The sequence below is a fragment of the Anopheles funestus genome, chromosome 3RL, assembly GCF_943734845.2.
Source record: "Anopheles funestus chromosome 3RL, idAnoFuneDA-416_04, whole genome shotgun sequence".
NCBI lineage: Eukaryota > Metazoa > Arthropoda > Insecta > Diptera > Culicidae > Anopheles > Anopheles funestus.
In genome coordinates this window covers 7279109-7297477 of record NC_064599.1, presented here as the reverse complement: position 1 = coordinate 7297477, position 18369 = coordinate 7279109, and the positions used below count along the sequence as shown (strand labels likewise).

Genomic DNA, 18369 nt, shown 5'->3' with positions numbered 1-18369 from the left:
CGTCCAAAGATGATAAATAAAGTTAGGATACTTACTCAAGCTATTCAATATTATTTGTAATATCGTCAATCGCAAAAGAGTTTTGTTTCCGTGGAATACCTATTTCCTGGCATTCGTGAACCGCGAAATTTAATTCTGAATTTTTGCACATCGTCCGTCACCTTTCGACGTATGCATCTTGGGCAAACCGGCCACAAATCTTTGTTTGACGTTTAGGACACAGTTTTGTGTATTGGGTCTTTGTTTAGATTTATTTGATATTATTGTGGTTTTTACCATTCGTCTGTGAACTATTGACAAGTGAACAGCTAATCGGTTTAATTTGAAGCAGCAGTTATACACAAACTCACAACATCAAGGACACACGGATACTAAGACAAACGCACGAATTTTGGACAAAGGAAAAAAAAAGGACACACGGATAGGCTAAGTACTTAAGATGGGGGTCGTGGACCCTGGGGGGGGCAGTTCCCCCGGGTCATACTATGAGATCCTTGGGGAGGATCACAGAATAATGGGGAAAAGAAGAAGAAAAATGAAAGGGGATCGAATTATAATGGAAGAAACACGTGACACGGAAGAGATCTTTATGGTAGTGGAGAGTACCACAATCGGTAAATCACTTGCCACATACAACCCATTCTTATTCCAAAAGGCCGTCGAACTGGCAATCAACGGCAAACCTATTCATACCACGTTGCTACGAGATGGAAAGATACTAATGAAGATGAGAAACAGGAGCGACGCTAAAAAGCTATTGAAGTTGAACCTCAACCATCCAAACGCGTCAATTAATGTAAAAGTGTACGAGCATGAAACGCTTAACCACACCCGAGGAATTGCTAGATGCGATGCATGCATGTTCCTCAGTGAGGAAGAACTTTTAGACGGGTTAAAGGACCAAAAGGTAACCAAGGTCGAAATCATGAAGAGGAAAAATGACAAGGGGCAAATCATTAACACCAGGTCGGTCATTTTAACCTTTAACAGCACGGTCCTACCCAGAAAAGTGGATATCGGATATTTCACTGAAAGGGTTGAATTATACATTCCGAAACCCACTCGCTGCATGAATTGTATGCGAATCGGGCACACGAAAAAAGTATGCTATAAGGAAAAGAAATGTGCGAAATGCAGCCAATCATTCCACGAAAAGTGTGAGAACGTGGTAAAGTGTGCAGAATGCGGAGAGGCCCATAGTACGCTAGACAAAGAATGTCCTATCTACAAGGACGAATGTGAGATCAAAAAGATTCAAACCGAAAAGAGAGTGACGATGCGTGAAGCAAGAAGGATGCGCAGAGCTATAGCTCCTGTGATTCCGAGAAAATACACATCCCTAGATTATGCAACAATCACAGCAAATAATAACGGGCAAAACACCCAAACTCCACAAAAAGAAAACGAAAACAACCAAGAAAGACTAGACAAACAAGAAAATAATAATCAAAAAAACACAGAACAAACATACACAAACACAGAACCAACTACAAAAGATACAGAAAATAATAACTTATCAAAAGAAACAAACAAAGTAACACAAATCAAAAGTATAAATACACCTACCCACAAGAGCATTGAGATGATTTCATCGGACGAGGAGGGAAGCATTCCCTCCACAATCACAGCCCCCTCGCCATGCCCAGGGGAAAAAGTCGATGTGGATATCGAAAATGAAATATTTACCTTAGAGAACGGAGAAACACTACCGTACAAGCAACTAACGCAAGAAGAAAAAAAAGCAGCCACAACCAAACGGTTTTTAGAAATGCTATAAAACGTAACAGCTGAAATGGCTGCAAATAATAACGTTAAAATCATACAACTAAATATACAGGGTCTGACAAACAATATAGATGAATTGAAGCACATTTTAAGCAGCGACAAGGCAGATGTGGTATGCCTACAAGAAACCTGGCTAGTGGACCATACTGCCTGCAAAATAAGAATACCACAATACAACCACTTCTACCAATACAGAGACGATGGCTACGGTGGCAGTAGCATCTTTGTACATAAAAAATACCAGGCAGTAGGCGTACAAGTACACCGAAAAAACAAATTCATACAAACCATCGGCATTTTATTGAAAAGGTTGAATGTAACTGTCATAAGCACCTACGTTAAACCCACTACAACAAAAAATATTTATTCGAAATACCTTAAATTAATACTGCAAGCGGCTGACAATAAAAAAACCATATTAACAGGCGACTTCAACGCTCATCACACAGCGTGGGGCAACCACCTCTGTGATATGAGGGGAAGAATAACCCTGGAGCAGATAAACAGCTGTGATATGATAATGGTGCATAACAAAGAATATACATTTATAAGCCCAGATGTGACCAAACAAAATACCGCCATTGACCTCACCATAGTGTCACCGAACATGGTCATAGACATCGAGCGAAAGGTCACTAATCAACACGTGGGTAACAGTGGACATAGAATAATTGAAGTATTTATTAAAAAACCTGCCAAACCGCATACAAGATCTGTGATAAATACTACTAGAATTGACAAGCAAATTCGTGATATTAGATGTAAGGAAAATACCAGTATTAATAGCATTAAGAATACACTTCAAAGCATTGTAAAGGAAAACACCAAAACCATCGCGTACACACCTAAAAGCTGGTGGAATGAACAGCTGCAAAATGCCTGGGAGAGGAAAAACATATCCCGGAGGAATTTTAATAGAAACCGAACCATAGAAAACTCCATCCAATTTAAAAAGGACCTGGCAAAATTCAAGTACCTGAAAAAAAATGAAAAAAGGACCAACTTTGAGGCCTGGCTAGACAAAGTAAACTCGGACAGTACGAGTAAAGAACTATGGGACCTAGTCAATAAATGCCATGGGAAACAACATCACTATAATAGTACTAATATTATAGCCGAAAATAAGGACAATGCGAAAAAGTTCCTCAAACTGAACTTCAGCAGTCCTAAAACATCAAGGTGCCTGTACACTCCACGTTTCATTACAGATATAGAAATCCTGAACTTGGAGAAATGGAAAGACATACTAAACAATAAAAAAAACACCACACCCGGTATAGATGGTATTTCCTACAAAGCTTTGAAGCTACTAGATGATGAAGTTGTCCTTGTTTTGATTAAAGAACTTAACAAGATGTACCAAGAAGGAAGGGTACCAAAAAAACTAAAAAAGATAAAGATAGTGGCAATTGCAAAAATAGGCAAGGATATAAAATGTGTAGAAAACTATAGACCTATAGCCCTGCTGTGTACACTTACCAAAATAATCAATACAGCAGTACTGAGAAGGATTACCGAGCACCTGGAGAAGTACAATCTCCTTCCGGATACCAGTTTTGGGTTCCGAAGACACAAATCCACCATTACAGTTGTAAATCTCCTGGTTCATAAAATATTACACAACAACGCAAAGAAAAAGTACACTGGGGTGGTTTTTATAGATATTAAAAACGCTTATAACAGCGTACTCACCAAAGAGCTCCTGGGCACCCTTAGGCAAAGTATGATATCCGAAGAAGATATCGCATGGATTGCGAGTTTTTTAAACAACAGGAGTTTAGAAATATCAGTGGGGAAGGAAACTATAAAACGAATAGTTAGTAACGGCCTTCCACAAGGAGATGTTCTTTCACCCACACTCTTTAACGTCTACACGAGCAGCTGCCATGACCTAAATGACAATAATATTAGAATACTACAGTATGCGGATGACTTCGCAATAATGGAGACTGGGCTAACTCCAAAAGCGGTGGAATTTGCGCTACAAAGATCAGTAGTATGGCTAAAGGGAAGACTTGCCCAGCTAAACTTAGAAATTAACAGTGCCAAATCTAAATTAATGACCTTCCCAAACAACAAGATCAAACTAAGGGTAAAAGTTGATGACGATATAATAGAGCAAACCAAAGAGCACAAGTTCCTGGGCATAACAATAGATAATCGGCTAAAATTTAATACCCATCTAGACAACCAGATTGCTAAAACGGTGAACCGATTTAACCCAATTAAAACAATCTGTAACAATTCCAACCACATTGACCCAGAAAAAGCCATACAAGTTCATCGAGCCATTATAAGAGGCACAATAGAATACGGAATAGGATTTAGCCTCAACGGAAACAAAGGAAAACTGCGCAAAGTGGATGCGATTCTGAACCAATCCCTGAGAAGGGTTACAGGATGCACCAGAACAACACCTCTCAACACCCTTCACGCCATAGCGGCGGAAAGACCGTTCTCCATTAGAGGCAAGTACCTCATATCAAAACAAATTGCCAAAACAATAGCTTATTCCGCTCCCAGCAATGCCTTATTTTCGAAATTAAACCATCGTCGGTCCGTCAAACTAGCAGCAACAGAACAAAATTACTTAAACAACAAGGACACCCTACAATCCATAGCCACATATCATTTCAATGATTCCATCAACAGCAGTTCCAACATAACGATCCGTACTACAGTACCCGGACTAAACAATAACAAACAACAATATAACCCCAAAATAGCACGACAATTAAGTCTAGACTTGATTAACTCCACTACCAACCCCCCTACTGCCACAAAAATCTTCACAGACGGAAGTAAGATAGACGATAACTGCGGGATAGGTTTATACATTGTTAGTAACAATGAAGTACTGCTTAAAAAGTCCTACAAACTGAAAAATCCCGTATCCATATGCTCAACAGAACTATATGCCATAAAATTAGCACTCAAATTTGTAGTTCAAGAACGAATACACAAACCGACTATATATACCGACAGCCGAGCGGCTTGTCTAATCATCGAAAGCGCCGCGAAGGAATTATACACGAATGAAATAGTATCAGAAATCCTAAATAATGGAGCACAAGTGAACGTGTGCATACAGTGGATCCCCAGCCATGTTGGCATTGAAGGGAATGAAATAGCCGACAGCCTTGCTAAAGAGGGTACCAACTGCGACAACCTCATAAACAACAAGATACTCCTTCAAGATGCTCTAACGAGATTTCAAAACAAGGCAAAAGATGAAGCGGACACGTGGTATGCTGAAATGTGCCAGCATAAAGGCAAAACTTTTGCGGAATACCAAGCCCGTATGGGGAAAAAAATGTGGCATCACAGATTAAAACTGCCAGCTAATGGCATCAAAATACTGAATAGGCTGATTTCGGGCCATGACCACAGTAATTATTGGCTACATAAAATGAGATTAGTGGATAACGGCCTCTGTGATACATGCAACGAGCCTGACACGGCTAGGCATAAAGTTTTCCACTGCATAAAGTATGCATCAGAACGGGAAAAATTAAACTTCGTTAACGAAGAAAGGTTCAAGAGAACCTGGCAGAGGAAAGACTCACTGGGACTGATAAAAGTATTAAAGTTCATCAAAGAAAACAGAATGAAATTCTGAGACACCATGATTCAAGAACAGAAATAGCAACCTCGAGCTTTAAACCCAACACCATAAACAGAACGACAATCACATTCACGAAAAGTCAGAGAGAAATTCATAAACAACACACCAATCCATAAACAGCAGACTATAAGAAGCAACTGTACCAATCGTAGAAAGTGAGGACATATGGCCTGAGTAGCCGGTCCACAAAAAAATAGAGGTAGTGGTATCAGTCCATAACCACGGAGTAACAAGGGAAGGCCCAGGAAGCTGGATCCCTAGGTGGTACCGTGGCAGTACCTCGACGAAGAAGAAGAAGAAGAAGAGTGGTTTTTACCAGAGGGAAAATATTCCCGTTAATATTATAAGAATTTGATTTATGTAGTTTGCATAACAATTTAATGACAGAAATGGAAAGTTTGTCACCTTTTTGAGTAACATTTTGTGAAACAACAGGTAATGTATGAAGGGTGTTGTTGTGCAAACTGATCCTTTCCCTGACCATGTTCCACTCTGGTTAACACTTTTCATTATCAAATCGTCACAGGCGAATGTATCGTGTCGCAGTCAATGGAAGATAATGAGGAAAGCAAATCCTCAAATCGACGTTCGAATCGCGTTAGTTACGAATGCAAAATTTGTTGCAAAACCGTCTATTCCAAGTCGCACAAACAGTTCCACGATGAAGTACACCGAACTACCCGGTACGCCTGTAACCGTTGCAACAAAACCTATGTACACAAGCGTGATTTGGAGCTGCATCATAAACAGCACAATGCACCGAGTCGTTTCCATTGCAGCAGATGTACGGCCAGCTTCGACAGTGCGGCTCATTTGCAGACACATAAAGAATCGAAACATACACCGAAGGAGAAGTTTGCATGCGAACTGTGTCCGCTGAAGTTTACACTTAAGGGCAACCTTACCAAGCATCTCATAGTGCACGACGGTAGCCGTTCCTTTTCATGCGACCAATGTGGTAAAACCTTTCTGCGCACAAATGCGCTGAAGCACCATATGTTGAGTCATCGCGTGAAGCGTTATCAATGTCAGTCTTGCAGTAAAGAGTTCATCGATGCCCGCAACCTTGAACGGCACCTAAAAACACATTCGCGGCTGAAAGGTTTCAAGTGTTCGATCTGCGGCGTTACGAGTACGCGCAGGGACAATATTGTACGGCATGCGAAAAGCTTCCATCCCGAAGGTGATCTCAAAGTTATCGTTCTTGCGAACGGCAACATCAATAGTGGTGAGATAGACGCGATCAAACAGGAAGCTTTAAAGAGCACCAAACCGGCACTTTCCACACCGGCAATTCGGGTCAGCGTTATACAGGTGATTGGAACGCCAAAAACGCCACTTCCGTTGGTGCAGTCAAATGGCGATTGTTCATCTGCGATAAACGGCTCGCCGGGGCGTGAATCGAATCACATCAACGCTTTACCCTCCGCTAGACAGGAAACACCAAAAGCTTCTTTTAATGCTCGTCTCGACAATCTAGAACTATACCGAAAAATCTTAAAACCTGCCACTACGCAAAATAGCAGTAGTTGCAACACTGGTGCCAACGGTCGAATGACGGAAGTAGGTCAATCTAACCTCCAAGCTGATGATAGCGGGACGCTTAAAGCCGATCGTCTACCATCGGCTGAACTCGGCAGTTGTAATAAACTAGCCGTAAAAACGGGCGAAGACGATGATGCTGCTGCTGGTGGTGGCAGTAGTACTACCAATAGCAGCAGCAGCGGTCTAGGATCTATTAATAATTTCTGTGAAGTTCACTGGCGTAAGCGTACCTCGCAGTACTTTATTACGAGCAGCAAGGCGCAGACAGAACGTCCGATTGTGTAGTGCGTGCAGGTTGAAATACACGGTCTCGCTGTGTCTGAAGGTGAAGCAAGCAAGAAGCAAAAGGTGCTAACCCCGGAACCATGCTCGATCGGAAGTCAACAAATGTGGACGAGGAAGATCAGCAGTACATTGCGAGCTTTATGAAAACAAAAAAGTGGCGAAAGATTCTGGAACTGGGGCAAGATTTAGCACCAGCTCAGCGATCGAACTATTTGTGGGCCTGGCCCCTCGAGAAGGATGTGGAACAATTCGGCAACGCACTCAACCGACACGGGATACAAAAGATTGCCAGTGTGGGTTGTGGTACCGGTTTGCTAGAGTGGATCATCAGCTGTGCAAATGGTAAGTGATGAATATGTTTTTTATTGCATGGTTTACATTATTCTAGCGCTAGATTACGAAAAAAAGTGTTAAATTAACAATTTAAAGTGTTTTAGAAAAATGATTGAAAGTATACAAAATGGTTGCAATTGCCCTACTCTTTCCAGACACCATCAGTGTTGTCGGTGTAGAGATCGATGAGGAATGGTGGAACTCAAAGTACGCTCCCGTTCGATACATTCCACTAGTGTTCGTCAACGGATCGGACAGTTCTTTACGGGAAGTAACGTCCAAATGGCACGACGACCGACTAGATGCACTTTTATTTTGCTATTTCAACAACGGCGCAGCATTCGAACAGTATGTTAAGGAGTTTTACGGTCGCTTCGTAATACTAGTTGGCCCGGGCAATGAAAAGGGTGTGCATACCAATCCTTTGCCTTTAGCACCAGGTGAGTGGTTTTGCCGCGATTGGAAACTGGTGGATCAGTTCACCATCGGAAGTGAAAACATCAATTGTGTTGCGATCTACGAACGGATAAACAACGTATCTACTTAGGTATAAAACGATCCTTTTTGGGTATAAATATAAATCAATCAAATTACGTTAAATTGTTTGAATCAAAACATGATTAAATGATCATATCGCGATTGGATATGAAAGAAGAAAGAAAAAGAAAACAGCAAATGCAAATTCTTCACTACTCAGATCAATTCTCATCAAATATTTTCTTTCGTTTTCTAAACACATTAAGGATTATAGCTGCAACCTGTTGTCATTAGTTCTATTTATTTATTATGCAGATTTACTTACAAAGCCCGCCGTTTCACTGTATTCCACTCCGCACTATCTAACAGGCCAGATCGATCACTGTTACCCTACTCGATTGGCAGCACCAAGAGGTGAAAAACGTTTATTAAATAGGTTCACTAAAGGGTAAAATTATATTGAGCATTATTTTCTGTTCCCTAGAATAGGCAACGTTTACAAACCAAACTAGTTCTACCGTTAAAGAACAATGAAGAGAAAAATGAAGGATCATGAGAGGGGGAGAACGAACGTTCCCTTCAGTAAAAGTAATAGCGCGCAAATTGAAAAGATCTATCTCCTAGTAAGGCGCCCAGTAGCAGCGGAAGTAAGGCAAAACATGAACAATAATAATTGTATTAATGATTAAAATCACACACACGCATACACACATTCTAGCACGCACGCACATGCAAAAACATGATACATACACTTTCACACACACTCATACACACGGTTTTCGAACTCAAGGTTAGAGCCGATCGGGTGAATTTGAGACTTCCGTGTCAAAGGAAGCCTCAGCTGATGCTACATATGGGCAACGGGATCGTATTCTTCCGGACCCGCTCGATCATCGATATACCTTATCGTCCTGGTACACGATGTAAGGATTATGGGACGAGTGTGTCAGCGTGCCAGGACCGGACGACTGTTGCTGCTGATGGTGTAACGCTGCCTGGCTGGACATGAGCGAATGGTTCTGATACTGGTACGGTATTCGGCCGATAGTTGAATAGCTTGGTCGGGCCTGCGTAGGTGAGCCATTCGGTTTGTAGGGCAGTGTGGCGTAACTTTGCGCGTAAGGCGGTGCGAGCGTCGGATACATAGCCGCCGGTTGACCCTTCTTGCCTGTGTAATTCACCTGCAGTGTACCGGGCATACCCATCGGCATCGGGTGGCCACCCCGGGGATGATGGTGATGGTAACTGTCGTTGTTCATCTTCAGCCGACAGATGCAGATGCAGATGATTAGCAGAAAGATGAACACCACCACGCCGCCAACAATGCCGATGATCAGTGTGTCGTCATTTGCGGAGGGCATCTTCTTCAGCGGTGGCATCGCTGCTGAGGCAATCTTTGATTTGGACCCCTTGGAACGGGTTGTCGTCGAGGATGAAGATACGGGCGGCATGCTCCAGATGATGTCATGCTCGGTGGTAGCAGCAGACTTCGTCATCTGCACCTCGGACGTGTAGTTGTAGAAGCTGATCGTTGGCGTAGTGCGAGTGCCGGTACTGAGGACGGTCCCAGTGCTGGACAACATCGGTTGGGTAGGGTTGGTGGGTGATTTGCTACGATTGTCACACACCAGCTCGATGTCACCGACCTCCGTAAGCAGCTTGCCAGCTACGGGTGCCGGACTAGCGCACCGTACATCGCTTACCTTCGTGGCCAGAATCCACCGACGGAAGGCACGGGCCTGGCAGTCGCATCGTACCGGGTTCGTTGCAAGTCCATCGATCTGGATGCTGTTTTTCCGATCATCCAGCGAGCTTAGGAACGGTTGCGTCAGTGTGCTGACCTTCGAACCGGCGATACTGAAGTCAATGTGGGCCGATCGGGGCAGTGGTAGCAGTAGAGCCGGTGGCAATGCAGTCAGCGAAGTGTTGTGCAATCGGACGGTGAGATACTTGTTGCGAAGACCAGCGAACGCACCGGACGAGAGACTCTGCAGCGCGTAACCATGCAGTCCCAGCGTGTGCAGCTTGGGATGGTGCAAAACTTGTAGCTGATCCGACTCGAGATTGGCATCCTTTGCCTCGATGTCGACCGCAGCCAATGCCGGCAACTCTTGCACAATGCCCTGTACATCGATGTAGCCGAGCTTGGCGTACTGATACGCTTCCAGTACGGCAAGATCCTTTAATGGCTTGAATGCGTTCTTCTCGAGCCGTGCCAGTTCGGGCAGCTCGCGAATGTAGAGCTCCGTCAGACCGTCCAGCCGTTCGAACGTGTGTGCGGTGATCGTGCGGATCGGATTGCTCGAAAGGTCGAGATATCCGAGCAGACCCAACTTTGGCCAAATATCGCGCAATCCATCCGCATCGATGATTGAGTTGTGGGACAGATCCAAACGTTCTAGCAGCGTTACCTTTTCGAATGCTTTGGAACTTACCGCGGAGACGTTGTTGTACGACAAGTTTAGACTCCGCAGATACGGTGTCTCGAGTACTGGCAGCTCACGGACGCCCGTACCGGCTAGATTCAGTGATCGTACTGTTTTCGGCTGCCCAAGCACGGTAGCGATTGCCTCGGGTGTGAGCGGATTGTAGGAAAAGTCGAAATGTTTTGTGTTGATCATCAGCATATGACCTGCGCGCGGTACTTCACGGATCATGTTGTGACTCAGATCGAGCGTTTGCAGTGTGTCGTGTTGATCACCGAAGGCCGCCACCGGGACGCTGGCCAACTTGTTACCGGCAAGCGAAACACGCTCGAGCCGTTGTACGCGACTCTTGGCCAGGACTTGCTCCGGGAGGCTGGTCAGTTTGTTATCACTAAGATCAAGCAGCTCCAGACGCAGCGTACCTTCGAACGAACGTTCAGACAAACGATCGAGTCGGTTCGCGGCAAGATCTAGAATTTGGAGCTGGGAGGAATTGTGGAACGCCATGTCCTGCACTGAGTCGATCACGTTCGAACGCAGGTAAAGCTCTCGCAGGTTCACCAAGCGTCCGAAGTCGAGCTGCTGTATGGTAGAGAGCCGATTGCCCGAAAGATCGATCACCTCAAGATGATCCAGGCCGGCGATCAGTTCAGGTGGAAATACCTCCAACCGGTTGTTGGCGAGCAGAATCTTTCTCAGGCGCGGATGTATCTTCAGCGTGTTGGAAGTGAAGCTCTTAAGCATGTTGTGCGACACATCGAGCATCTCGAGAGCGGTCTCCGTCGTGAACATATCAGCACGCAGCTCCTGCAAAGCGTTCTGTCGCAGGTTCAGCGAACGTAGATTAACCGTGTTAACAAACGAGCGTGGACGCAACTGCTCCAAACCATTGTCGGCAAGCGACAAATCGAACAGATTGTTCAGATTCAAAAACGTGCCTTCCTCGATCACCTTCAGCTGGTTATGGTTAAGCAGCGCAATGCGCAGATCGGTGTTGTTGTGGAACAGATCGGCCTGTACCATCTTCAGCCCGCAGTGGCTAATGTCGATCACCTGCAGCTTCGTCAACGGGTAGATCATAGTGCGCGTTACCTGTCCGATGTGCTCGTTGCCACTCATGTTTAGATAAAGCAGATTGTTCAAGCTGTGGAACGAATCAATCGCAAGATCGTCGATACTGTTCGAGCTTAAGTCCAGTCGGCGCAACTTCGGCAGCACGATCTTGCGAAGCGATGCAATACGATTGAAGGATAGTTTAATCTCTAGCAGCGTTCCCTCAAGCCCTTTGAACGTGTCCTCGCCGATCACCCCCAGACTGTTGCCCGAAATGTCCAGATATATAAGCTTGCGGAAGGCGGCAAAACTATCGCCCGGCAGCTCCCGGATCACGTTGCGGGACAACGAAAGGTAGCGAATATTTTCCGGCTGTATCGATTTCAGTATGCTCGACGATAGTGCTGCAACGCGGTTAAAGTCCAGGTACAGGTTCGACAGCTTTGGCAACCGACCGAGCGCACTGCCTGGGATGAAGAGTATGTTGTTGTCGCGAAGAATGAGTGTTTGCAGGTTGTCCAATCCTTCGAATGCATCATCTTCGATCTGTTGTGCAAAAAGAGAAAAATCGTAAACGTAAAAGAAAACATCTAAAAAGGCGCCTTGCGGACCATGGAATGTCACCATCACTTACCGTGCGGAGAGAATTGAGACTAAGGTCAAGGTACTTGAGCAGTAGCTGTTCGCGGAACGTTCCCGGCAGGATGGTGGCGATCGTGTTTCGGCTGATGTCAAGAATCTGCAGGTTTTTCATCTGCGCCAAGTGGTTTGATTCCAGTTTGGCAATATTGTTTAGCGATACATTCAGTACCTTCAGCGACACTACAGACCCGAGCGCTTCCGACGGGAACTCGGACAGCAAGTTGTCGGAGAGGTCCAATTTCTGCAGTATGTCCATCCCGGCCAAGGCACGCTCATCAATGTGGCTCAGCTGATTGCCCGCCAGCAAGACCTCCTTCATGCTGCCCAGATTAGCGAAGGCTTTCGATTTTAGGCTGCGAATACGATTATTGCGCAGATCCAACCGTTCCAGCTTGTTGGCAAAGTTGAACGCATCCGGTTCCAGCGAATCGATACGATTGCTTCGCAGCGATAGTAACTTTAAGCTTGTCAAACCCTTTAAAGCCGCAACAGGGATCGTGGTGATCTTGTTTTGGTCCAGATACAGCTCCACTAGCCGTCGATTGCCATCGAAAATGCTTTCCTCGAGTGCGATAATACGATTGCCGGACAGGTCGAGTACCTTGAGCGCTTGAAGCGCCTGCAGGACATCGGTAGAAAATATTGGATTCAAGCTGTCACCGAGCAGATTGTTTGCCAATCGCAGCTCGGTAAGATATTCGGCCACACTACCGAACAGTGTTTTGGTGCCGAAAGATCGAAGTGCATTGTTGGAGAAGTCGAGCTTTCTCACGGGCGCATTAAGGATGGCTAGATCCTGTAGATGGAACACAATCGTAAACCTTTAGAGCTTTAAACTTGCTTTATGAAAAAAAACTTCTCAAACAAAGAAAGATGTCCCAAACCTATGCTTTGTTTGATTTGGAGCAGTTGGAAAGAAGCTTTCAATTCGCGAGCCGAATGCGTGTCCACACTTACCGGCAATGTTTGATGGCCACTGTTGCGCTGCGAAAATGAGATTATCGGAATGCCACTCGGAAACGGGGCTGTTAGCGTGGTCCGATCGCAGTTTACGTTCACGAACACGTACTGACTGTTGTTCCCAGCGGTCTCAATGTTGCATCTATGGCGTGCGTTGTTGTGCATTTGGAGAAAGGAACGATAAAGAAAAAAGAGGCATCGATAGAAGAAAAATAAAAAAAAACACACACGATCAAGCGAACGTTCCATAAGTTTGGCCGTGAAAAAGTATCGATCGGAATGAACCGAAAATTGCCCACAATTCGGTCTGGCGAAACGGATCGGTGTGAAATTTGTAGGCCAATAAGCTTATAGCGGCCTGCTCCACCGACCACACTACAGTTAATGGACCGCTGGAGATGAGCTTTAGACTGGTGGGGTGGGGATAAGTGGGGGCGGTAAAGGAGGAGGTTGCAATTCACCAATAACACTTACCGGCACGGTATTTTCAGCAGCGCGTCTAGATCGGTGCACGGGCGCCACGCACACGAAACGGAAGCTAGGGCACACGCGAGCAGCAGCAACAGCCTGGGCAAATTGTCGGCAATTATTGGCGTCATATTTGGGTGAGTTTTGGACGGTTGCTGCTTGTCACACACGCCTATTGTGCGAGAGAAAGGCATTATTTTTATTGCCACTATTATTAAAGAGAGTAGAAATGACGCTTGAAAGTTTAAATTACTAATTTAAAAGGAAAATGAATTAGTTACAAACAAAAAAAAACGAACGAATAGCAATAAATCGAACTCCCATTTCGTTGATCGGAAGATGATGTGTGAGTGGCATTTTATTTGTTTAATGTAATGCAATAAAAAAGGGAGCAACTGAAGCGAAGAGGATTTAATTTATGGGGTTTTAAATGTTTGTAAATAGTGAAAAACTTTGCATGCAGACGTAGCACGTGTGAAGTGATCGTATTTTATTCTTTGGAATGCATGAGACGATTGATAGCAGAAAAGTAATTTACATTCAAGTAACATTTCGATGTTCGATAAGAAAATGAAAACAAATGAAAATTGAAGTAAGAAAAATTAACCAAATTGAAATAAATTAATTTATCAATTTATAAATTTTGCTAAATTTCCCAAAACAAAGCGAAAGCTATGGCAAATTTATAGATTTTTAATTTTTTTATTATTTTTCATTCTTTTTTGCTTTTAAAGCATTATTTGAGTGAAAAGACACTTATTGTAACAATTTCGCATGAAAATAAAACAATTTTTTAAATTTTGCAAAATTGCTCAAAAAAATGGCAAGGGGTACCCCTTATGAAATTTTCGAGTTGAAAATATTTTTTTTATTTTTTTGTTATTTTTTATTCTTTTCTTCTTTTAAAACATTATTTGAGTGAAAAGAAACTTATTGCAACTAATTCGCATTAAAATATATCATTTTTTTACATTTTGCTAAATTACTCAAACAGGGTATGGAACTTGGTTCGGTCGAATAACTTCTGGCACAGACATCTGAGGGCATGGCCGTCCAAGAAGAAAATGTAGCCATTGATGCCATCTATCGACCACAGTTTAAAGATTGGCGATCCGTTGGATAGCGACCGAGTTATAGACAAAACTTGGTGCAAAAATGAGGAAAATTTTACATTTTCTCAAACAGGCTATGGAACTTGGTTCCTTGAATAACTTCTGGTACAGACATCTGAGGGCATGGCCGTACAAGAAGAAAATGTAGCTATTGATGCCATCTATTGACTACAGGTTAAAGATTGGCGATCCGTTGGATACCGACCGAATTATAGGCAAAACTTGGTGCAAAAATGAGCCTTAGGAGATTCTGGAGCCTTTGCAAATTTATAGATTTTTTTAATTTTTATTATTATTTTTTATTCTTTTTTAATTTAAAGCAATATTTGAGTCAAAAGAAACTTATTTCATTCAATTGGCATTAAAATAAATCAATTTAATTTTTTTTTGTTAAATTTCTCAAAAAAATGGCAAGGGGTAAGCCTTATGAAATTTTCGAGTTGAAATTTTTTTTGAATTTTTTTTGTTATTTTTTATTCTTTTTTTCATTTAAAACATTATTTGAGTAAAAAGAAACTTATTTCAACAAATTCGCATTAAAATACATCAATTTTTAAAATTTTGCTAAATTACTCGAAATAAATCTAAGGCTATTAAATTAACCAATCATCACATCATTGAACCAAACAATTTTTGATGAAAAATTACAAATTTAATAAACATAATAGGTATTTAACAACGTGAAAACAATGTACGCGATGAGTTTGTCTAAAAAATGTACATAAGCAGTATACCTAACAAACATTGCAAAAATGTCACAGACCTTTAACAATGCTATTAAATACCATGGATGGTAAGGGAAATTGCCTGTATTGTGCACCAAAGCATTTACTCTTAGCGAGCAGTGGGCAAACAAAACCTTCGATAAAGCAAACAAAATGTCCCAATGGGCAATCTGAAAAAGCCTTGATTAGCATATTTTTAGCGTATCGATTGTGACCATAGGATGGAAATGTGGCAACATTTCAAGCGATTTCAAGGCCGACCACATTCGGACGCGACTGCAATTTCGTTAGATGCTGTGTTCTGAAGAGCTTGGTTATGCCCCAGCACAAACAACACCTGTATGGGTGCATGTGTCTTTGTGTGGGCCCCGTACGGAGCTCGCCACTAATGCGAGACAACAATCTTGGTGAGACAGGCGAGAAAAATGTGCGCGAAAACGCTTAGCAAATGTGGATGGCGGCAAAGAGAAACCGAAGGAAATAAATCGATTTTCACCGTAGGCAGAAGGCAAATTTTCCATCGATCACGCGCTCTGATAATTCGTAGCAGTAAAGAATTAACGCTCCGCGTGTAGTGCAAGGGATAGTAAGTGGTATGCGTTCAAAAAAAAAAAGGTTTTTTTATTCATCGTGTCACGATCAGCGTATCGAGCGCTTGGAGTAGGGAGACACCTCTCATTGGGGGGTCTAATTATGTTGACGTTGACGACGGTTGCACACCGCATCGAAAGATTATTCCAAACCAAACATAGCAAATGGACGAAATTGTTACGCCATTGTCGCACCAGCCTGCCACACTCGTTGATCGAGCATGTAAAAAGCTAGTTTTATTTAGCAGATTCGATTGCATATGAATTCGTCGAGAGGATGACCCGCACGATCGTGAGGATGAGCAAGGTGAAAGAAAGCAGAAAGGGTGACGACGAAACAAATAATCTTGCATAGTTCAATAAGCGTTACACAAGTCCGCCGTACGGGTTTCTCGCTTGTCTGCACGTTGATGTCTTTCTATAACTTCGACTCGAAAGCCGTAGATAGAGAGAAAGAGAGGAAGCGTGAGCGAATGAGTGAGAAAGGGCCAAACTTGCCGCACGCACTCATCACCTGTTTCGGGCAGCATCTCATTCACAGCTTCTTTCTCTGCTTCCCGCACACATCCGCACACATACACATGCATAAACACCATTGCCGACACAAAAACAACAAAAAAAAAACGGTAAAAGAAAGGCAACAAAAGCGAGAGAGAGAAGAAAACGACATTTTTTTCTCTTGCGGCAAATGATCGGAGGGATGATGATCGTGCGGATGAGCGGAAGAAGAAAGAGTGCAGCCTCGCGCAGTCCCTTCGCGGTAACACCGGCTGTGTGTTGGTGTTGACCTCAAAATTAAATGAAAATAAGGAGCGAAAAAAGGCACACACCGAGACGCACAAAACACAACGCCCGTGTACTCTCCGGGGCGTTCCGAATGGGCCCCGGATCGGATCTTTTCCCTCGCAACCGTTTGCTGTATACAGCGCGGGGGTTGGAGTGCTGTTCCGTGGGTATGCTATGCATGAAAAATTCGAAAGTGGTAAACTGGTTATACGAAGAATTCGATAACGAAGGGGACTTTCGACGGAAGGGATGAATGGATGGATGGATGGATGGATTCATGGGCTAGATGATGATGATGATGATGATGATGACGACTACTATGATGATGATGGGATGCCGTATCTCGGCATGGATTTCGATTGGAATGCAAGATCAATAGTGGCGAATGACGCGAGATGATGATGCTGATGTGTTTCGCAGGGACGCAAGATGCTCTCTCTGGCCACCGCACACAACATGTTCGCCTTCCATTGTGCGTGACACTGCTTTCTTTTCACACACAAACCATTTTGGTTCTCTGTTTCTTGCTTATTACTCTGTGCTTGTTACAAGAGATCACTTATATGAGATTGGAATTGGCACTAGGCATCACAACTAATAACCACAGTTGATATAAATATGTTGTATAATAATGGCACATAAATTCACCATTTCTTACATTTGATATAAACGAACACACAGACACACACACAACGGAACGTGGGTTGATTTCCTTTGTACGAAGCACTAAATGTTGGACGGCTTCTTCGGTTCGTCCAACGCACCAAACTGTTAAACTCCCGGAGGCTGAATTCTGTCTGCACTAAAGTTTTTTTTTACTAGGGCAGCCGAAGAATTCCTCACCGAGAACCCGTTAGATGGCGGGCAACCGCGCGAATCGGTGCTCGGTTTGCTGGCAGCAAACGTTGGCTAGCCAGAGAGCTGGCTTGGGCAGGTTGTTGCACACTGGTCACTGGTTTGCGCACACGCACGCAGATCACGATTACCGTAAGATGGTGGCCGTAATACGCTCAGGTGGCCGTTAGACGATCTTTACACTCTCGCCGCTCGATCTCGGCTCTGGAAAGTGTCGATCCATTCACACTTACAGCAAGATGCGAACTGAGCGAACGTGCTGGCCAGGATGACAGAGCCCTACCAGAGCGCGATGGAGAGATATACATCTTGCCATGTTTCGAACGATCGCAGATCGCTCTCGAAGCAAAGGCTCTCTTAAGATACCGCGCGATCACCGTCGATCAGAAGCGTTCGAGCCCACGCAATCGAGATTAAGAAACACATGCACACAAACGAACTTTTCGCTGTGTTGGTGTAATCTTAAGGATTGCGTTGCTTTTGTTTATTACCAAAATGCGTTTCGATGATTTTTTGGTAATGATTTAAATAAACATTAAACGTTTTAGTCGTGCGTAACTACTAGTGGGAACTTACATACGGTATTGTGGTTAAACGCCGTAGAAACCCGCTTCATTCGAAAACCGAAGAGTAACAAATGAAGTGCAAACGAATGACGCTACTTCTTGCATAATTGTTCTTGGTGATACGTCTGAGGCTCAA

The 18369-nt window shown here is 43.6% G+C and overlaps 3 protein-coding genes across 4 annotated transcripts; 2 read left to right on the top strand and 1 right to left on the bottom strand.

The window, feature by feature from the left end:
- Positions 1 to 5720: 5720 nt before the first annotated feature.
- Positions 5721 to 7240, top strand: LOC125769745 (zinc finger and BTB domain-containing protein 24-like). The gene is made up of 2 exons (XM_049438566.1): positions 5721 to 5845; positions 5937 to 7240. The coding sequence occupies exon 2, from the start codon at positions 5960 to 5962 to the stop codon at positions 7238 to 7240; it is 1281 nt and encodes a 426-aa protein (XP_049294523.1). The 5' UTR covers positions 5721 to 5845; positions 5937 to 5959.
- LOC125769748 (uncharacterized) lies at positions 7210 to 8173 on the top strand. The gene is made up of 2 exons (XM_049438569.1): positions 7210 to 7582; positions 7729 to 8173. Exons 1-2 carry the CDS (start codon positions 7321 to 7323, stop codon positions 8118 to 8120), a joined length of 654 nt encoding a protein of 217 aa, XP_049294526.1. The 5' UTR covers positions 7210 to 7320; the 3' UTR covers positions 8121 to 8173.
- Positions 8174 to 8332: 159 nt separating this feature from the next.
- On the bottom strand, positions 8333 to 18193 carry LOC125769734 (chaoptin). 2 transcript variants are annotated; one of them, XM_049438533.1, is made up of 5 exons: positions 17471 to 18193; positions 13606 to 13771; positions 13129 to 13273; positions 12164 to 12967; positions 8333 to 12075 (listed from the first exon to the last, which is right to left on the bottom strand). In XM_049438533.1, exons 2-5 carry the CDS (start codon positions 13728 to 13730, stop codon positions 8941 to 8943), a joined length of 4209 nt encoding a protein of 1402 aa, XP_049294490.1. In that variant the 5' UTR covers positions 13731 to 13771; positions 17471 to 18193; the 3' UTR covers positions 8333 to 8940. The 2 variants fall into 2 exon arrangements, with proteins under 2 accessions (XP_049294490.1, XP_049294489.1); XM_049438532.1 differs by lacking the exon at positions 17471 to 18193 and having other exon boundaries at positions 13606 to 14165.
- Positions 18194 to 18369: the final 176 nt, after the last annotated feature.